Here is a 22,753-nt window from a genome sequence, read left to right on the forward strand (position 1 = left end):
TTCAAAATCCTAATCCGGGGGGGGGGGGGGGGGGGGGCGTTCTATATAACTTCAATTTCACTCCTCATTTTCTTATTTACATATCAATTTTTTACATACTCCCAAAAAAGTGGGGGGGGGGGGGCCAACTCCATGACAATTCCATTTTCTATATGTAAATTTTAAAAAAATTATTGCTGCGAGAAAAAGTGGGGGGGGGGGGCAGGTCCCCCTGGTGCTACGTGCCTGTAATATACTAATCCCGTAATGCATCAGTAGTTTACAAGTATCTTGCTTCCTTAAAACTAATTCTCATTCCGAACACGTCGAAAACCAAGCTAATGCTATCAGAACTCCCGTTAGAACGGTAAGAGTATGCGCCGATACAGTCATGCTTCCGGAATCCCATGCTGGAAATGGGCAGGTTTTCGGAGCTGAAAAATAAATTTATTATTATGATACATGTATATCTTAAATGATACATCTATAAGGCTAAACAAGTGATATGATATATTCATGCATTACTTACGACCACAGGTAGTAGTTTGAGATTCTGTTGTTGTCTGTTGTGGTTTGGGATCTGATGTCGACGGAGAGGTTGTTGTTTTTATTGGTGTGAGATCTGATGTCGACGGAGAGGTTGTTGTTTGTATTGGTGTAGTATCTGATGTCGACGGAGAGGTTGTTGTTTGTATTGGTGTGAGATCTGATGTCGACAGAGAGGTTGTTTTTATTGGTGTAGGATCTGATGTCGAAGGAGAGGTTGTTGTTTGTATTGGTGTGGGATCTGATGTCGAAGGTGCGTTGTCTGTTGTTTGTATTGGTGTGGGGTCTGATGTCGACGGAGAGGTTGTTGTTTTTATTGGTGTGGGATCTGATGTCGACGGAGAGGTTGTTGTTTTTATTGGTGTGGGGTCTGATGTCGACGGAGAGGTTGTTGTTTTTATTGGTGTGGGGTCTGATGTCGACGGAGAGGTTGTTGTTTTTATTGGTGTGGGGTCTGATGTCGTCGGAGAGGTTGTTGTTTTTATTGGTGTGGGATCTGATGTCGACGGAGAGGTTGTTGTTTTTATTGGTGCGGGATCTGATGTCGAAGGAGCGTTGGTTGTTGTTTGTTGCGGGATTTGCGATGACCAAACACCATTAGTAATACCCGAGGGTTGCGTAGTTGTCTGTGCATCAGTTTTAGAGAATGGGTTACCTGTATGCGTGATATGTGACGTTGTGTCTTTTGTATTGCTGTAAGTGCTGTGGGATTGTGTTGTCTGTTGCCTTGTGCTATCTGAGGTAGCAATAGGAGTTTGTGTTTGTTGCGAAGATTGAGCCTGTGTGCTATCTGTGACTGCGATACGGGATTTTGTTGTTGTCTGTTGCTGGATTTGAGATTGTGTGTTGTCTGTACTTGGAATTGAAGTCTTCGTTGCTAATTGTTGCAGGGTTTGGGACGACAAGCCATTGGTAGTGGTATTTGTAGACTGTGGTGTCACATGTTGCTGGGCCTGAGAACGCGTGCTGTCAGGTGTTGCAGTGTGGAGGAGTGTTGTAACTTGTTGTTGGGTTGTGGTTGTCAGTGATGTTGGTGTAGTATGTTGATCTGTCTTAAGACTGCCAATTGATGAAATTAGTTTTGATGAATACGTTGTAATAAGATTTGGTGGGGACGTTTCAACAAATGATAAAGTTTTAGCAGTAGTTGTGAATAGGTCAGTTTTCGGAAATAATGTAGACAGAAAATAGGAATTTGTTTGATCAACAGTTGTAGAGAAAGGAGTTAACGATCCCCCTACAGAGGTCATTCTAGCCGCAACTGATGTCATGTGTTCTGTATTTTGGGGAGTTGTGCCTGTTGTTATTGGACCTAGTGACGTGCAGTCAGATCCGGTAGGGGGCGCTCTGTTCGGTACTGCATAATCCCAGTTACAGCTGCTTATGACTGTGTCCCAAACAGTTCCCGTATGACACTCGTATGGATAGGGTATTCCATGAGCACATTGATAATATACCTTCATGTCACATTTATCCGCATAGAATTGACCGTCAGTACAGGTCGATGGGGCTACAAAAAAAAACGAACAGTTACCGAAAAAAAATTGCATTTGAAAATCTTCTTCACACATATAATTCATTAGATACATGTATTCATATTGATATTTGATTACTTAAGCTTCCTTTTGGTTGATAAATTAAAGATCTCCGATCCTCAGCAATGTTCGATAACTCTACATTATCCGGATTTTTTATTCGTTATACTTTTAATATTTCACTCCGCTCTACAACGAACTGCTTGGCTTAGTGATTCCACCGAGAACCACTAGATAAACGCAAAGGGGTTCTAGCCACCGATACACCGGTACAATACTTTTTCTCTAATTTGATCTCAACTTGTATATTTATTCCATTATATCCATCGTGGCCTTCGTAAAATGCATGGATACCATCAAAGAATTTCTTTCTATTTTATTTCATTTATAAAGTTTGAAGAATAAATGAAAAAATACTTTGAGGCTTAGGATCAGAAAACCTTAATTAAACGTACGGTTTTCAAAGTGGATTTTGGCATCTACAAAAAATGGACGGAATTTTTTTGTTGTTAATATGCGTTGGCGCACTAATACATTGTTTCATCCAAATTTCTGCAAATGTCCTATGTACCGAAGTGTTTCTAAAATCATTATTCGTTTTATATACTTACGCCCACAACCACAGGGGGTTGGAGAGGTGAGTACGAGATAGTCCCAGTTGCAGTTCTTGATACGTTCATCCCAGACGGTCCCCGCCGCGCATTGAAACTGATAGGCCACTCCTGACGCACACTGGTAATAGATCTTCGGGTCGCAACTGTCCCCGTACAGCTGACCGTCAACACACGACTGGGGCGCTGATGAAAAAGAAAAAAACATAAAAATTATTAAACAAATAAGCCGGGGAAAAGGGTACCTTTTAGCTATACTTGTATTCATTACCTCCGCATGACACACTAGATGTGACCAGGTCAGTTTTCGGCAGTAGAGTAGATTGAAATTGGGTTGTTTGATCAAGAGTTGTAGGAAAAGGAGTTAACGGTGGTCCCACAGTAGACAGATTGATATTTGTTGTCAGTTTAGCCGGAGCTAATGTCGTTTGTTTTGTGTTTTTGAGAGTTGTGCCTGTTGTTATTGGACCTAGTGACGTGCAGTCAGATCCGGTAGGGGGCGCTCTGTTTGGTACTGCATAATCCCAGTTACAATTGTTGATGACTGTGTCCCAAACAGTTCCTGTGTTACACTCATACGAATACGGTATTCCATGAGCACACTGATAATAGACCTTCATGTCACATTTATCCGCATAGAATTGGCCGTCAGTACAGACCGGTGGGGCTATAAAGCAAAACGAAACATTAGTGGAACCTGGAATTTTTTGTTGTTTTCACCAAAAATTCAATTTTTGTGAGATCACAGTAACTTTACTTACGCCCACAACCACAGGGGGTTGGAGAGGTGATTACGAGATAGTCCCAGTTACAGTTCTTGATACGTTCATCCCAGACGGTCCCCGCCGCGCATTGAAACTGATAGGCCACTCCTGAAGCACACTGGTAGTAGATCTTCGGGTCGCAACTGTCCCCGTACAGCTGACCGTCAACACACGGCTGGGGCGCTGAAAAAGATAAGTTACCATACACAATGACAATATAATAAATAAAACATACATTAATTTGTATCAAAAATGAATATTGTACCTCCGCATGACATAGTCCTAGAGGAAGTGAGAATGTTGGATGCTGTTGTATGTTTTGTTGTCTGTGTTGTAATAAGCTGACTGTTAGTAGATGGTAAAATGCTTGTGTGAGATACATCATATTGTCTTGTTGTCGTGGAATGTGGAACTGTGGTAGAAGTTGGTTGCGCCGTGATGGACTGACTTGACGTTGGGGGAATAGTGGACAGTCTGGAGCGCAATACGTTCATGAGTGGATAAGATCCATCACCACAACGGTTACTGAAATCATCCTGATCAAGAGACCAAACCATTCCACCACCGAGGCCTTTGGCTATGATGTAATCAATCTGATTAACAAAGACACAACTTTATAAAATCACTAAAAACTGAACAAGCAGAAACAATTGACAAAGTCTCTCTATATGTATGTGTATTTTATCACCAATTTACTAATCGTACCTTTACATTAAAACTTTCAGCGTCATCATAACCTATCCACTGATTGCCGGAATAAGCATATGGAACTTGATGTTCACTGTGCCACTCTCGCGTCCATCCGTTGAATTTCAAATTATAGCACACCTGAAAAGTTCATTGACAGGAAATAAATCTTCTCCAAAAGCATACATATAAACTAAACACGCATGTCTGTGAAATTGTGTACCTCGTAAAAAGCGAGTAATCCTGCCTCTCCGGTGTAAGGTCCAGCACTTCCGGCGCCGGCAGCAGGTGCCCCGATAAAGGTATTGCTAGAGCTAGACAGTGTGAAGGACCTACCGTACAGACCTAGTCCTAGTACTAGCTTATGTGGAGGCGCTCCCAGGGATATCCAGTAATTGACACTGTAATCCTTCGAAGTTCAGGAAGAGAAATACACTTTTAGATAAAGATTTTAGTAAAACAAAAATTCATAACCCATGTAAAATGAGAATCCACCATCACTTTTGAAAAACCGTACCACATTCATTGATGCTGCCGTTCCCACTTCACCAGAACGGCCGTAGAGAGCGCTGTGGTGTCCAGTGGTCACCTCCCAACTTCCATGAAGATCGTAGCTCATTAGATTGATGAAATCCAAATCCCTGAAATACGGTATACAAAATGTACATTGATAGACAAACAAATCAGCACAGGCGAACTTAAAATCAAATATATTCCATTTTGAATCAGCTTACTTGGAAATGAGATCAACCTCATAAGCGTTATCGATGGTGCTTTTTCCAGCGGCCACCGCTGCCGTCAACAACATGGGGGGTCTGCTGTTTACTGCACCTTCGTCGTTAAAGACTTGTCGAAGTTTCTGAAACGGTACAATTAATTTACACAATCCACCAATAATAAACAGCTTTAAATCAGTTTGATTGCATATTAACTTTAGTGCCGACCTGCACTAGAGATGTGAAGCGCTGCTTGTCCTCCGGGGGACTACCATTACCACCAGGGTATTCCCAATCCAAGTCCAGGCCATCAAATTTGTAGGTTTTCAGATACTCTAGCGTGTTAGCAGCGAAGGCGGCTATGTTGTTAGGGTCAACTACCACAGCTGTGAAGGGTGCAGTTCCGTGGGTCCATCCGCCGATAGCCAGCAAGATTTTTAGGTTAGGATTCAACGTACGCAGATTCATTATCCTTTCGTATTGGCCTGAAGCAAGAATAGTGAACTGCTGAATTTCTGATAAATGTTTGTTTCTAAATAACATAAACTACACTGTTGAAACACAATCAAAGCAAAGACAAGTTAAGTCTTGCCTATTTACCTCCAGCGCCCTTGTCGTTCCATTCGTAAGCATCTATTGTGTTTCCTACAACTTTTCCGAAAGCGTACATGATATGGGTGCACAGGAAAGGGTCAACATTCTCGGCCGTGAACGTCATGGGCGCCGTGCGATACTGTGCCCAGTTTGTAAAGTAGCACACTCGTTTGTAGGGCTGTACATCTAATTAAAGTACGTACATTAAAAATGTGTTTAGGTAATTCATTGTTTGCTATATCATTTGCTATACTTGATACGTTGATGATAATCATTTACACAAAAATTTTAACAATAAAAAAAAACTCATTAATGATAATTTTTCTTTAAAAAATTTACTCACATTATAAAGAGAGAGTATTTTGGTTTTAACAAGTGTAATGGCTGTATTTCATTATTATTTTTTATTTTTGCCTTGTGAGGATGCAATATTCAATATACATGTACATGTATTATTCTATTTTTTAAGTTCAAAATATATTGAGCTATGTCTAACATTTGTTTAATATATTGGTAAAGAAAGAATATTAAAGAGAGGAAATTTAGAGTTCTTATATCGATGCATTACATGTATGTAATTGAACATCTATGAACCCAATGAAATATTTAAGAAACAGTACATATTCTATTCTACACATGTATTTAGATATTCTATTCTATACCTCTGATCAGCACGACAAGGACAATTCCCAGAAAAGACAGTCGTTTCTGTTGGAAATAGGAAACAATCAAATTGTCAACAAATAATTTATAAACAATGTTTGGTCAATGTTTTGTCAGGGAAATTCTAACAACTGTCCAGCAGCTTTCATATCTGATACTGTATGTATTAATTATCATTCTAAAAGTCATTCACAGCATCAAACAGTATTGTATCTGCTGGATGAGAGAAAACAATGACTCTTTTATACTGCAGATAAATATGCAAGTACTATGAACTGAGACAGTGAAAGACTACCTGGTGTCAGAAAACGGTCAACCGTCAAGTGTCTTTGTCGCCTGATGTACTGACAAACCAGGACTTACAAAAACTAAACATCATATTTATCTACATATGTTAAATTATATTATATTGACACAAAATTCCGATAAAGGATATGTATGATGTAACAATAAGGATGCAAACATTGACATGGCGTACCATGTATATTTGGTGTACTACACATATGGATACTAGCTATCTTTTGAAAATAATTTTTTATGGTCATACAGTCAAGCCAACAGCTAGAGACCATCTGTTTGCTTTAATATTTACATTCTACTGTGTTTTTTAATTAAATTCTGTGATGTTTTTAAAAATGCCTGTAAATGCAACACCTATTCACTGCGTATGAATATACGAGTAATTTACATAAGTAGTTCTCAAACAGTGATTTCTATGTTATCGTTTAAAAAAGGTATTTCATGAATGTTGTCAAAACACCATGTTTTATAATTATTCAACAAAAAATTTGACTTTATTCTTAAAAGCAACATTTCAAGAGTTATTTATCGTGGATTATATTTTTATGCTCGTGGATCTCATCTCAACAGTCTATGTGAAAACCAGTTTAAACCGGTTTTACAAAACAGCTGTTCTTGCTGTTACTTATTCACTCCCTCCGTGATCTGCACTTTATATCGATTTATTTAAGTAAATAATTGATTTCTTCAGTAAGGGAATGTAAATATAAGCATTGAATGATTTATTTTTGACGTCGTCGTGTCAATAACTGCCGTCAGGTGAGCAGACAAATTATCATAACGCGCTAACGCGCGTTATTCAATTTGTCTGCTCACCTGACGGCAGTTATTGACACGACGACGTCAAAAATAAATCATTCAATGCTATAGTATATGCTTTTAACTCTTTACTTTTTATTATTATTATTAAGGGTTTATTCAAAAATGGCGAAATTATATACATGTAGTTAAATTATTTAAGAATCAAAAGTTGTTTGCCTGAATAGTTTGATTCACTTTTTGCAAAATATTTTTTTTTGAAAAATGAATTAACATTGATTGTGAATTACAACTTATTTATAGGTATTCGTCTGTGTCTTGATTTTACGAGCGCTGTATCTTAAGTGTGACTTATGAAAAAAATGGAGCATAACCATATGCAGCACTTTTAAAAATGATGAATATGCACACAACGATAAAAGCATTATTACGAGGGAAGCTTTTTTTTCTGGCTAATGTTCCCATTGCAGAATAAGTAAATCTTCATATATATTCCAGCACTGTAAAACCGATCTTATTCATCAAATAAAAATATAATTTTTCTTCATCCATACTTCAGAAAACGGACCAAAATAACAAACATGTTTTGCCACTTTGCCTCTAGAGACCTTGAATCAAAGAAATTGATTTCCTTTTGTCAGTAAAATCAAACTGAATTTTTCTGCAATGCTAACAATTCAAAGAATATATTTTACTAACGTCTTAATTTGAAAATCTGTGACATGCTTTTTGAAAGCGATTGTTGAATCATCGCATTAACGTCTTTTGATAAAACATTTAAATTTAAGTGATTAAAAACTGTTGACGAGCTGTCGGTCAGTATTGAAGGTTCATATAGGTCAAAAAATAATTATGTGATTTTTTTTATCAAAATGTTACGCGCTTTAACTTCATAAATAGATATCTATAATTTCATACCTATTGTTTTGATTTTTGATATTACATTCAAATATTTCATTTAAAAGTCGAAAAAATTGATTTATTTTCTATTGTTTAAACTTTAAAAAACAATTTCATAAATATCACCAAGGACATGATGTAAGAAATTGAATTTTTTCATTGACATTATATTTCATTGCAACGTAAAAAAAAACCCCAACAACTGTGACAATTTGCAAATTGAACCTGCAAATACTGTCATTTAATTGTTTGTGTTTGACCTAATGTTTTCTATGATTTATTAGACGCGATAATATTTTTGTCGATCATACCAAGGCAGTCTATTTGTATATTTCAATAATGATTTTGAATCACATTTAATTGGTATGAAACTTAATTTTCATTGTTCGATCACATTTAGTTTGTAATCACCAAACTTATTTTATTTTTAAGTCCAACAAATATCAATACTTAAAAGACTTAATTGAATTAAATAAATTGAATTGAATAAAGATACCAACACTTACCATGACTGCCGTGGTCGTCTCGTCCAGTGACGACCCCTAGCAGTGATCAACAGTTAAATAGGCCGCAAACGACGAACATAGTAAAATTAAATATAACCTTCGTAGTATTTTGTTTAAAATTGTGTTCGTGTTGCTCTTGAGAGAGAGAGAGAGAGAGAGAGAGAGAGAGAGAGAGAGAGAGAGAGAGAGAGATTTTATCCCGTTAGGGGGAAACTATTAATATTTTTTATATTCCACATCATTTTCCATTTTAAGCACCATAATCATAACAACAACACAACAAATTTTGTTTTTGGTCTTTATTTGATTTAGCATTGAGTTAATAAACACAGTTTTATTAAAAAAATGTTGTCTATACAATTAGATTAACCAATTGCATTTCGATAATAATGAAATGAGTTCTTCCTTATTTTCCATGTTTCCAACATTGTGTTACACTTAATAATGACTTTTATAAATATTCACACTCTAGTGGAAATCGAATAGTCAAAATTACCTTTTCCCCACCATGGTGTCGAAGTTAAAATCAAATTGAACAAAACCCATTTTTCTTCAGTCTCGACTAAAGTACTAATCTTGCAGAGAGAAAATAGTTAGAGTCAAAAATAGGGAGGCAAGAGAATAAACTTCAGCTTGACATAGAAGGGTAGAAAGAAAGAAAACATTGAATGCATTTTTCCAGAATTTATACCTTAAGAGTTGGCACAATCAAAACCATCTAGAAAAGGTACCCTCCTTCATTGATTTTTTTTAACAAACTTGCAGTAAGTGGAAAAGAAAGAAAGTACACACATGCAATAACCCATATGTTTTATTTAGCCTTTCAATTGTACCCACTTTAAGTTTCTTTATAAGAACACGAAGGCTAGATCTTGGGATAACGTAGTAACTAGTCATCATAGTGAAGTGTTTGCCTAGCATCACCTCGGAGGTAAGATATCGGTATTGTTTTAATTAATTTAACCACTCAAAAGTTATTATAGTTGGTAAAACATCGGACCCTATTTGTTACGACCAACACGGAGCTGTAGTAAAGAGATTCAATTCTACTCTTATATAATACAGGGGAAGTCATGCAGAGGAACTGGAGGATGTAATTTGGGAGCAGTGGTAGCTTAATATTTGTTTAAACTCACCTAGTGAGCTTTTCTGATTACACTTTGTCAGTCTGTCTGTCTCTCCCTCTGTCCTTAAACTTTTTTTTTTACTTTTTCGACTTCTTCTTCAGAACCATTTGGCCGATTTAAAGAAAACTTGGCACAACACATTACTGGGTAAAGGGGATTCAAGTTTGTTATGTGAAGGCTCACGCCCTATTTCAAGTGGGGAACATTAAAACTTGTTGGGTATTTTTCAAAAATCTTTTTCTCAAAAACCTGTTGACCACAAAAGTTGTAACTATTGGTGTGGAAGAATCCTCAGGGTGGGCCCACAATAGGGGAGGGGGTCTAATTTTAACATATGAATATATAGATAAAAATCTTTAAAAAACTGACAAGAAAAGCTGGTTTACTTGTGTGAAAGCATCCTCAGATAAAGTAGATTCAAGTTTGTTCAAATCATCATTCCTGGGGGGGGGGGGGGGGGGGGGGGGACTACAATGGGGGGTCGAATTTTTTTTCATATTGTAATATATGAAGAAATATCTTTCAAAATATTCTTCTAAAAACCATTTGCTTAGAAAAGATGTACCCTTAGTGATAACTTCCTTAGATAGCGTAGATTTCGGTTTGTAAAAATCGTGATCTTCGGGCGTAGGGAGGGGCCACATTGGGTAAGGGGTCTAATTTTACAAAGATTTTTTTTATATAATTCTAAAAAATTCAAATGTTATTGCATTATAGATTATATGCAACATATTGACATATTGTTGATTCTTATTTTTTTTAGACTGTGGACAATTGTTAGGTATATGACTCCATATAAATGCTGATTTTATTATGGCTATCTTTGTTTAGGTGAACGGTGTTGCCCATCGGCCTCTTGTTTTAAAGACTGTATATACCTGAACCACGAATCAGATAATTATAGTACGTACAAGCAGTCGCTTAGAAAAGGAAGGGGTATTTCCTTTCACATTTATAAAAGGATGTGAAATGAATATTGAAGCAAGCTGTAGAGAAAAAGTCTTTAGTTTATAAGTCACTCTGTATAACTTTTTCTGGCCATTATTTTCCGTTGTCCTACATCGGCCGTAAACTTAAATTTCAATTATTATCTATTTTTTTTTTCAGAAACGACCAAGTCAGCTCTAATCAAATGTGTAGAGAAGTATCCGTATTACTCTTTTTGTATTTATTTGTAATTGAAGTAATTAGATACCTAGATACATAGGTCCTAGTTAACACTCTTGATGTTTGAGAGTTGGGAGCTTGTCATTGATTTTTTTTTTTGGATGACAGGAAGTGCTTCATCTATCTTAATTTGAAAAAAAAGGAATGTTTAAAAAAATCTCTGTAAACCACACAAACAAGTAAGCTGATAGCAATGTCAATAGAAAGAACAGGTAATGAATAAATAGAGAGTGGCTGTATATGCACAGTGTCGGTAATACACCATATTTAAGGTTGATTTGTGGACCAGGTAAGTGATTTAATTCTAAACGAAGATCCGGCGTAAAGAAACAAAACTCCAAATTAAAATATTTCTATTGTTCATGTTTTTGATGTTTTCTTATGTTTCATATTAGTGATCAAATCCATCATGTGTGAATCTAACGGGGAGGTCAGGGGGTCCAGACCCCCCTCCCCTGCAAAATTCAGATTTCTTTAAATTACATTATAAGATTAAGATTACCTGCCCCCAAAAATAAAAATGCCTGGGACACACCCCCCAGAAAAATTTATTTGAAACATTGCTTATATACATGTATTTTTTTTTTTTTTGGTTATTTTCTATTTTTACTAATTTACTCGAAGGAGCGATAGTAGCATCGCTCCTTCGCCTTCGCATCTTCGCACTTTCGCCATCGCATCTTCGTGCTTCGCCGTCGCACCTTCGCCTTCGCACTTTCACCTTCGCAACTTCGCACTCTCGCATCTTCGCCTTAAAAACGAAAGTGCGAAGATCGAAGTGGCCCCATCGGAACACCATACTTTTAAGACCCCCCCCCCCCCCCCCCCCCCCAGCTAATTCCCTGCAAAGCCTTCAGGGTCGACATTCCGTACCGCTGCATGTTGCACCACCACATGTCAGAAACTTCGCAGTTTATAGTAGACTTTGTCCCATCCATCTACTTTTTGCGTTATTTCACCTCCCGTCTGTAACTTTCATATTTCACTGTGGAAAGTCAACACAACAGTCATCTAGCCGCAAGTTTCGCATTTTACTTCTGATTCACATGTACTTAACATTAGAGGCTTACATATTGCATACCAATTTCAACAAGAGACATCCCTCTAACTAATAATATGCAGCAACGCTCAATTTTACAAAAATATTTGAAACTATCCCTTGCTACCTAATACACCAAGTTTGTTGGCATGTGCATGACCGGAAATAATGGAAATATACGTCGCAAAGTTGCCATCAAAAATCAAATTGTCGAATCAAATAATGTTTTAAGTAAGACGACTTTATTTGACTTTATTTATTTTCTTCAATAGCATGATTTTAATGTCTGTTTAAAAAATGCCATATTTCGGTAAATTTTCAAACATTTTGTTTCGCTAATTAAATCTTAAAGTTTGCCCAACTACCTACATTGCATATTTAATAATGTTTTCACTGTTCATTAATATAAAAAGATATATGAGATTTAAAAAAATCGTCCTCTAACTCGCGTAATATTTTGAAGGTAGCGCTCGTCGCAGATAAAATGCGGATTGTATTTTAAACCAATGCTTGCTACCTTTATAGTCACAATAACAAATCTCCAAAGAAAGCCCTTTATATTATAATGAAACATAATATGTTTGATTGTGCAAATGTTCAATAAATTGGATAAAATGGTTTTTGATAGGTGACGAAACATTACATGTACTATCCTTCGAATGCAGTGCTTTAAAAAAAGAATACTAATCAAGATAAAGTTTAAAATGCAAGTCTGGATTAGAAAAAGTTGCCGATCACAGTAGTTTGTTCAATAAAAATTCCCATCATCTAGGGTCAATTGTTTGTGTACAACCAGGGAGAGGTAACTGTTATCTCCGTTATCTTGATAATCTCAGAGTTTTAAGGCGAATACAAAGGTTGCACGCATGATAAATTTCTTTTTTGTCGTTAAATACAAAACCAAAAACCTGTTTGTAACGTTTAGGTGGTAAACCGTGTACCTATTTAGTATTCTATACATACCGACGAAAAAATATTTAAGCTCTATATAACATGTATGGGTTAGAGTTTTTTTTTATTAGATTTGCATCAACTATTACACTATCAACACTTTATAAATTATGCAAGCAATATTGTTGTCGTTGCATAAACATGTTAGTTATTGTAGTACTTGTACGTTACGCGATGTTAAAAGTCCCATAAATAAATCAACTGGATTTTTTCTTGTGTTGCATTTTTGGGGTTGGGTGGGTTATTGATTCACGCCAGAAAGTAAACTAAACGTAGCAAGAAAAAAGGTGAGGGGTAAATTACGTTTATATTATTATGAGTAAGAATTGACGAAAATTAAAGAAAATGAAATTAAAGGCCATATTCGACAAGGTCCAATATCTGCCCCCCCCCCCTTCACAAATTTTATTTAAAAAAAAAAATTATATCCTACTGATATTTTGAGAGCATATAAAGCTTCATTTCTCTTGCCTTCATGACGTCATGTAAATGGGCCGATTTCCGCAAATTCTCATCAATAACATTAAAAAAGTTTTTCTTCATATATTCAGCAGTATGAAATATAAAACGCATCGTTGCTCCAAAACCATTTTCACATATATATTATTGTTCACATAATTTTAAAGATATAAGAAAATGCTCAAATTTTAAACTTAAAATGTTTGGATTATATCTTTACAAAATGATATATGTTAAAATTACAGGTAGATCTGATGGGTAATTCGATGAGCAGAAAACAAGCTATCAGTCAGCTGATTGTATGATCTAATCAACAAATAAAGAATTAGATTACACAGAAATCGACATCTGGGATATTGTTTTATCTACATTTTCCAGCAGCGTCTTTGTCAGAGATAACAATACGAATCAAATTTGTATCGTATACATAGTTAATCATGCTAATGCATATGAGTAACTGTTGAGGCACAAGCGGGGTTTGTTATACGAAATGAAAAAAAAATGATTTAGTATTCAATCGTACAATTGCTGAAAATTATATAGACATAAGTAAATAAGGAATCATTCTTTGAATATCATGAGGTGATCATTATGATTGAGGCGCTTTCAGATCGATCATAAAGCTCTTCGGATTTTTATTGGTTTTGACCACGCCCCGGCCATAGTGATCATCTCACAATACATGTACTCAAAGAATGATTCCTTCTTCCTTAAATCAAACTTTATAAAAATCAAGTTTGTAATTAATTACATGCAACATTTTACATTTATCATTTTATCCTTGTGACATTGATCAATTTTTGGTCATGTGAAATATTGCTTGTAAATAAATACACACTTATATTGTTAAAAACGAAAGTATACCGGGGAGTTAAACTATTTTTGGACAAGATTCATTTACGAGTATGACCGACTTTTGATAAGTTATGGAAAATCACTCATCCTTAATTACTGTATGAAATTTTATTTAAATGTTAGAGGATTTAAAACGAAAGTACGGGGGATAAAACTATTTTGTTGGAGTGTTAATTTATGTAATCGAGTTCTTGGAATATTTAAAATCATTATCACTGAATTTATTTTGTATAAAAAAGGGAGGATTGATTTATTTGAAATTGCGTAGGGTGCCCTTCCTAGAATGATGAATCCTAGTAAACGTAAGTAGCCCTGTGTAGATCAAACGGCAGGCACGTAGCATCAGGGGGGGGGGGGGGGGCTGGCCCCCCCCCCCCACTTTTTCTCGCAGCAACAAATTTTTTAAAATTCACATATAAAAAATGGAATTATCATTGAGTTGCCCCCCCCCCCCCCACTTTTTTGTGAGTATGTAAAAAATTTCCTTTTTTTTTTTTTTTTGCTTGTCAAGATTTTTTGGATGAGTCTGCCCCCCCCCCCCCCCACTTTCAAAAACGATGCTACGTGCCTGAACGGTAAAATGAATGTTGGATTTAACCCTCAAAATTAGTTATTTACTATCCTTCAATTATATAAAGAAACAGAACAGTTAATATTTTCAGTAGGTAAGACAATTTACGGTATATCGTTGTAATCTGTGTATATATAAGTAAATCAAGCATTCTATATTCTGTTTAGAGTTATATTAAAATTCGTGATTCATTAACTATAACAATATTTATCGAAAAAAGTTTTGGGGTTGTTTATGAGTCCATAACGACAACTACAATTTTGGGGGGTAACAATGCGACTTGAATTTTTTCAACTTTAACTGCTATGGATGACTGCCAATTTTACCTTATATGTTTATATTTTGGGGAAACAATGATATTTTAAGACGCGACTAATATGGATGAATGCCAAATTCTACCCTGGTTCATATTTCGGTAAACAGTGCAAGGCTGCGTTAGATTGCATGACTACTGCGGCTAGCACAAAGAAGTCAGCGGAACGTGACAGCAAGGTTAAGGGGTACCTGGCTGGTGTAAACCGAACCGCGTAAAACGAGTCTAATCTAAACCAGCATACCACAGGCCTTACAACGAAAAATTTAAAACCCGGAATTATTTGTTTAAAACGTTGAATCGGAGGCGACCTTAAGGGATAAACACTGAAGTCACATGACATCGGACACAGATTGGAGAGATATGATAGTGTCCTAATTAGTAGTTATTTTAGTGGAAAAATACAGCAAACGGAAAGCTGGGAGCAGAACGAATAATACCGGATTACAATTCATTGAAAAGTTCTAAACTTCCGGCTTGCTGCACATGTTAGAAGTGGCTGAAAACTTAAATAAATGGCCACTCTGTTGAAATCTATGGATTTAAAGTCAACGGATTAATTAACAATGCTCGTATGTGTGGAACAATCGTTGTGGGATTATTGTACATTCTTTTAATCTACAGATTTTGAAGACGTGCGAGTTATCTCCCCATAATGAACCGTAAGTATCCAAGCTCTGTACAAGTCTGTTATCTTATCAGTAGTTCGTGTGGGGACAACGACAGTAGGTGACAGCGCTGGAAAGTTATGTATATGTAGATCCTGTCTATACTGTCGCGACATGTCGTCTGATACTAATATGTATTGTTACATGTTCCTTCATTCTACAACAAAGTAAATAGAAGGATCCGCCACTCACTCAGTATCTGGAAAACCATGGCGGAGGAATTAAGTAGATCATGTATGTACAGTAACAGGAAAGAATCCCGTAATCAACTAATTCGTGTTATATATGGTACTCAGCGCCATTCAGCAAGAGACACAGTACGTGATGACCCCATTAACGTTATCAGCAACGCATATCTGTGTGTAATATTAAAGTTTTATTGCCGTATAGAAAATGAAACTACAAGTGTAGAAAGTAGCATTCTCAAAGTTCATCTGTGAATTGAACGACGTCTAAGATATGACCATTTGTAGTGTGGTTTTCCGTGTACGAGATCAAGAAGTAGAGTTTAAGTGGCTACAAAGTGTCGTGACGGCGTAAATTTTATAAAGGTTTTTAAACTGATTTGTAATTGAGTTCTTCTGAATCTTTATACGTTATGGTCCAATCATTTTAGGTATGCTACACGAGGTTGAACTGAACAGCTTGGACGTGTCTAACTTGATGTGGGACATCCAGAAGACATGTGTAACAAATGAGGATATAGAGTATCTGTGGGAAATCAAGCAGGTCTGGCTGGTCAGGAACAAGGAGCTCACAGAGAGATATGAACGGAAGCGGAAGTTGATGAAATCTTTGGTATGAAAAACAGAGATTACATCAATGGTAAAATAAGACTCCGTATGCTGTCAGCAGACGTTAATATGGCGCTGATATTTTGTAGGGAAGGACTGAGGAAGAGACTAAAGATGACCTACTGTTCATGGCTGAGGGATTCAACAATGTCCAGCGAATCTGCGAAATTGGTCCACGCTGTAAGGAAAAGAAAAACAATGTGCTGGGAGATACACAATATGGGATTCATATGAACAGACATTATGATATTTTGACCAGATTTATGGTGTTTAAAAACTTCCAGCAGGCCAATTACCTCGTCATATTAAGGGTAAAAACTCAACTTAGCACTTTATTTATTTTTGTTTAATTTAAGAAGGTAACACTTTTGATATTTTCAATTTGATGCATTTTATATAGGGTATGCTCGGCCGAGTGAAGAAAGTGAAGCCATTTTTTACCGGGGAATATGGTTGTATAGCTCCCACTCCAAACTACGACTGTCATCTAGCGGAGAACGCGCCTGATTTAACCAGTATTGACATAAGCGATGCCATTGCGTACAATTTTGTAAGTAAATAATCATACATTTACAACAGGTTGAATAAAACAACACTGAAAATTTCAACTCATTTTATTGCTATCTTTTTTAGGCGTACATGTACGAATATGATGAAGAAACAATTATACCAATGAATTATCCAAGCCACGTACTACCAATCGCAGTTTTACGGTTGCATCGAACAAGGAACAGGCTAGATCGAACAGTATTGTTAAACTACACAAGAGAGAGAGACCTTGCACTTAGTAAAAATATACAGCGGCTCAAAAACGAAACTAAGCCCTTAAAACATCTACCAAGGTCAGCGCCTCATAAAAAATATGTAGTGGAGGGAAGGCGGTCTGGAACAAGGCTGATATCGGATGTACCAATAGAACCGCCATCTGAAAAACCTCCTGGGGAGACCACCAAAAAACTGGAAAAGTTTCGTAGACCCTCCGCTCTGTCGGGGGGGACTGGCATGGGGTATATGTTTTTCAGACGACCTTTTAATAAAATGCCTACAACGTGGCAGAGAATGTTTGGTTTCCATTCCAAAAGGAAAGGAAAGAGTTCACATTCTCCCAAGAAACGTGTTAGAGATCGATCAAGGTCAAGGTCACAAAACAGGGAGCCTGAAAAACGCAAGCGATCGAGGACCAGGAGTCCGAAATCGTCATCGTCAAAATCCCGGGAGAAGAATTTGTTTGAATTATTTGATAATTCTAAACAAAATCAAACAAGTGATAGCTCATCTGATGATGAAAAATCGAATAATGGAGTAACAAAACAAACAACAAAATGTGTTGTTGTCGACAAAAAACCTTCAATTAGCAGTATTGATACAGGATGTAAGAAAACTGTGGATCAGAAAAGCTCAGGAAATCACACACCAACACAAGATGAACGTCAATGTAATGATGTAAATATCGATGTGTCATCAATAAAGGAACATGGAAGGAACACAGGATCAGACCCTTATGTCAGACATGACTCACAACTTTCAAGAACGTGTTTAGATCAAAAGCGTCAGACCATTCAAGATCATGGTAGCACGAAGTCACGGGAATTGTCAAACAGCGTCACCCCAGAGAGAAAGCCGTCTGATCATGGCTCGCCCCATGTAGACACGGTAAAGGTAGCTTCTTCAGAGACAAGAAAAAGGAGTGCTTCATCAAAAGACAATGAAACTGACCTCACTTATAAGCTTGTTAGAATTACACTTGACGAGCCAGATGCGCCTAGTATTTATCATGAATTAAGGGGTATTAGAATTCCATCGGGTGAGAAAAAGACTGTGAAAGATCCAAGAATACTACGTGCAATGGGTCATGTCATAGAAACACCCGTCATGGCTGGGTTTGGTCCATTTTTACGTCGTATAAAAGAGGAGCCTCCTGAAGATGAGTCTTATGGAGAAAAATCAGAGAAAAGGACAAAGAACATTCTTCCAGTTGAATTCATCAAAATGGAACCAGAGAACGAACAGACAGAAGATGATGTTGAAAAAGCATTAAACGAGCTTAATAATGCTATAAAAGCCATTCAAAATAATTCGTCTGTAGACACGGATGTTGTCAAAATAAAGAAGGAGCCTGGGGAGACAGAGAATTGTACAGATGGAAAAACTCGTGCTGAAGCACAATCAGGAAAACAAACTGATAAAGAAAGAGATAGAGAACGAGAGAGCAATACGGATGATTTTCTTCCAAGGAACATGGGATTTTCTTCATATCTACCTGAATATAACGATGATTTTGAACGAACAGCCCGTGTATTAACAGAAGTATTTAGCGAGAAGGCAGCATCGCCTACTAAAAAGGTACATATGAGCATGTCTGATTACTTTGGTAGCAGTAATCCAAATGTTTACCTTAATTCAACGAACAAAGGTAACATAGAAAGGAAGTTGTCTGATATCAACTCTAGTTGTGAACCAACTAGATCTGTGCAAGTTCCCAAGGAAAACGCAGAAAAGAAGGAAAATAACAGTGGTAAAGCAAAGGAGCTCATAAAAACAAAGTCGTCTGCCAAAATTCTAGAGTCCAACAAAAAAGAAAAACACAACGAAAAGATATCTACAACATCTACAACATACTCGAAAACAGTTAAACAGAAAAAGTATGATTCAAAACATAGTATTGCATCTGAAAAACAAAAAACGAAAAAACCAGAATTCGACAGCAACGAAAAATTAGATGTACAACGAAACAAATCGAGATCACTCAAAACGAGAAGTAGATCTCGTTCACCTGCATCTCAGCCGCGCAAAAGACCAATAGAAATCAAACGAAAACGAAGTCGATCTAGATCTTTAAGCAAATCTGATCGGGATCGAGGTCGTACCAGATCCAAATCACCACATCTTAAAAGGAACAAACAGGAGAAACATTTCTCAAGATCTCCCTCGTTAGATAAATCAAGTTTCAGGAGTAGACCAGAATCGCACAACTCTAGAGAAAGGAGAAGGTCTAGAAGTGTTAGTCCGTTTTGTTCTAGATCGAATAGTTCTCAAGATAGTGGAACGAAGAGCAGTTATAAGATGACCAGCAACGCTAGCAAAGACAGCAAATCCACTAGAAGGTCTCTAGCTGAAGAAATATTTGAGAGAGAGAATTCACCCGGACGGTTGAAATATCTCGAAGAACGAAAGAAAATTGACATTTCAAGACGATTTATAACCAAAGCTAAACATTACAAAGAAGAAATTACAAAACTGTATAATGATCATACGGGAGGAAATATGTCTAATCCCATGGCGTTCAGCAATATGCAAATGAGACCCGAAGACAATCTAAACATTTACAACAACCACAGAAGTTCATATGTTGACCTTACAATGGAGACTGAAACTAGATTTTCAGAGCGGAAACAGCCAACGACCAACGACGAGGCTGTTGTGAATACAACCCTGTCGAAAGCCATGACAAGCTTACTAAAGAAAATAGTTTTCAGAGACAACAGTAACCAAGACGACAGCGCTGAGGGCAGAATGGCAGATATGGTCATCGAGCTGGTGAAAGATCAGATGAGCAAGGAATTAAAATCTGAAGTAATGCCTACCATAGCGTCTACTGCTGCCCAGCCAGTACATCCATTTGTGCCATATTTAAAGCAAGAACGGAGTGTGGAATCTCTGTACACCTCAAATCCTTGGCATTCCACTATGTCAGGCAGTGCTACAAATGAAGTGTCCAGTGGTTTAGACTTCCCTGATGACTTCCTTGAGCAGCAATATCACGATGAGAGAGCAGACAGTGGAACAAATGTTTCTTATTCTCCAAGGGCACCATTCATGCAGCGGGTACACTCTGGGTTCTCTCAACCAGACCATCACAGCAATACCCCTCACACAACATTCAGAGGGAAATTGTTATCATTAAAGACGACGAAGAAGACGAGGGGATCGTCCTACAGGGGAAGACTGAGTTCGTCTCGTGGAAGTTTCCAGACAAGAGGATTTAGAGGAAGCTACAGATCAAGAAGCGGTGGACATTCCAATCATCGATCTTCATCCTATCATCGCACTTTTAAGGATAACAGCAGCTATGACAAAAGATGAACTGGTTGTGAATATTATCATTGGATCATCCTCATAACTGTATTATTCCCTAAAATCAGTGTGCTTAGTGGATTGAACAGGATACTTTTAATTTCATTTTTATATCACTGTATTTGCAAGAGTAATTTGAATGCAAATTTTTAAACATCGTATGAATAAAAGCAATTCATGATCAGGTTTATTTTACAGTTTCCGCAACTAAAGCCAAGTTTATTGATATCAAAATTAGTTCTAGACCAATAATCCGAAAGGTTAAGTATTAATAAAACATTTTTAAGCAGAATATGTACATAATATACTCACTCTGCTTTAACACATTTACTCACTAAAAAGACATGCAAGTCTACAAGTAATACCATTAATCTGCGTTACAAGAAAACCTCATGTTTTCTGTTTTAAACGTCTAAACATCAAATATAAGCGATAGTGTATTATCTACATCATGATATGATGCAAAAGTGCATTATGTTATTTTATGATATTTTTGATATTACCCATTTTCAAATCATGTAAATGATATGGTTCAATATTGAAATGATACCAAGATATCAAGTAAAACATTTTTCTATCGTTTGATAAGACAGGATATGTTTAGTATGATACGATATTGATATGATTTTATTGTATCATACCATACAATATGATACTGCATTATATGATGCATTATTAAAAAATATTATACTACCTCTTTTGATGCGTTACTGTATCATGATATTTGTATCGTATCATATCATGAAGCAGTATAATATGAAGTTATATGACTCAATTTCAGCATCATTGACAGTGGGGGTCATGCTCTGTATTTAAAGAAACGCTTGTGTATTAAATCTAAAGTTACATAAAACAGGAGTCACAAATGGCCAAGACAGTATTTTCTACCAACATTCAAACCTGCTTTTCACAATTCATTAAACTTAGATCCGCCCCAACATCTGGATTATATCAAAACTTAGATATGGTCATAAAAGAACACCAACTCCAAACATAGGTAATCATAGATTACAAAGCTCATTGAAACGAGGCATCACCTATATGGGACCATCTTCATCATAACACACACACCCACCCACGCATATATCTATTTATGAAAATCATACATGTAGTTAATGATCTCTTATATCAAGACATTGGATACAGTTTCGTGGTTTGACCCAATATTATATGATATATGTGTGACATATGTGATACTATATAAATAGTGCCTGTTTTGGAGGGTAATAATTGAAATTGACACCCTGAGGAAACCATTGTCAACCGACGCCACGCGTCGGTTGACAATGGTTTACGAAGAGTGTCAATTTCAACTGTTATCCTCCCAGACTGGCACTATTTATTTTATTAGTCCCCTACCGGTTTCACCGGAGGGGACTATAGCTTTCCTCTGCGTCCGTCAGTCCGTCTGTCCGTCCGTCCGTCCGTCCGTCTGTCCGTCCGTCCGTCAGTCCGTCCGTCTGTCCCACTTCAGTTTTCCACACTTTTTTTCTTTATGCATTTGAGGAATAATATGAAACTTGCTGAACAGCTTCAAAATGTCAAACTACAGATCAAGTTTACACTTTTGTAGCGTCTGATTGACATATTTTCGAGAAAATTAATTTTTTATATTCCAATTTTTTAATGTTCGGGTTCGTTATCGGGTTCGGTGTGTAACTGTATAAACGAGGTCAGTATGTAGTCAGTAATAATATCGTGCGTTACTTGTACCATTCCTTTTCCTGTACCATTCCTTTTATCATTTCTAACAAACAAATAAATTCTATAAAATAGTGTCAAGCAATGTGTTGTAAATTTAATCGGCAGGTTTTTTTTTGTATTATTACAATCGGGTTCGTTGTCGGGTTGGGCTGTTTAACTGTTTGGTTTGATTCGGGGTACAGAAGACGGTAAGAAATGATATTGTGCATAACAGTGCATTGTTTTTACAAATTTTTACCAGCGAATACAGAATAGACTTGGCGAAATTACAGGAGATGAAATGAAGAGTATTATTTTACCTATTTCCTATTTAATTTCTATATCAACTATATAGTTTTAATTTCCTCTGTTCTTTTATCTCTGATTAAAGCATGACATCTCGTTTACAATAGCTCTGAAATAGTTGTGTGCTTGGAAGCTTTCATAGAATAATACAAACCGGTAGGGGACGTGTATTGCTTATGCAATACT

The 22,753-nt window shown here is 36.7% G+C and overlaps 2 protein-coding genes across 5 annotated transcripts; one reads left to right on the top strand and one right to left on the bottom strand.

Annotated features, from left to right (window-relative positions):
• Positions 1-231: 231 nt before the first annotated feature.
• On the bottom strand, positions 232-8,619 carry LOC105345920 (uncharacterized). Its single transcript, XM_066067700.1, has 14 exons — positions 8,561-8,619; positions 6,095-6,140; positions 5,439-5,618; positions 5,067-5,323; positions 4,857-4,981; positions 4,640-4,763; positions 4,346-4,531; positions 4,141-4,263; positions 3,701-4,028; positions 3,433-3,618; positions 2,943-3,338; positions 2,672-2,857; positions 509-2,035; positions 232-413 (listed from the first exon to the last, which is right to left on the bottom strand). The coding sequence occupies exons 1-14, from the start codon at positions 8,561-8,563 to the stop codon at positions 292-294; spliced, it is 3,789 nt and encodes a 1,262-aa protein (XP_065923772.1). The 5' UTR covers positions 8,564-8,619; the 3' UTR covers positions 232-291.
• A 5,703-nt stretch (positions 8,620-14,322) lies between these two features.
• LOC105345917 (NK-tumor recognition protein) lies at positions 14,323-20,763 on the top strand. Of its 4 annotated transcripts, none has more exons than XM_011454280.4 (5): positions 14,323-14,460; positions 16,327-16,508; positions 16,594-16,815; positions 16,905-17,054; positions 17,138-20,763. In XM_011454280.4, exons 1-5 carry the CDS (start codon positions 14,442-14,444, stop codon positions 20,585-20,587), a joined length of 4,023 nt encoding a protein of 1,340 aa, XP_011452582.3. In that variant the 5' UTR covers positions 14,323-14,441; the 3' UTR covers positions 20,588-20,763. The 4 variants fall into 4 exon arrangements, with proteins under 4 accessions (XP_011452582.3, XP_011452583.3, XP_011452581.3 ...); XM_011454281.4 differs by lacking the exon at positions 14,323-14,460 and adding an exon at positions 15,176-15,704; XM_011454279.4 differs by lacking the exon at positions 14,323-14,460 and adding an exon at positions 15,772-15,944.
• The last annotated feature ends 1,990 nt before the right edge of the window (positions 20,764-22,753 follow it).

Source organism: Magallana gigas, chromosome 7 (assembly GCF_963853765.1).
Source record: "Magallana gigas chromosome 7, xbMagGiga1.1, whole genome shotgun sequence".
Taxonomy (NCBI): domain Eukaryota; kingdom Metazoa; phylum Mollusca; class Bivalvia; order Ostreida; family Ostreidae; genus Magallana; species Magallana gigas.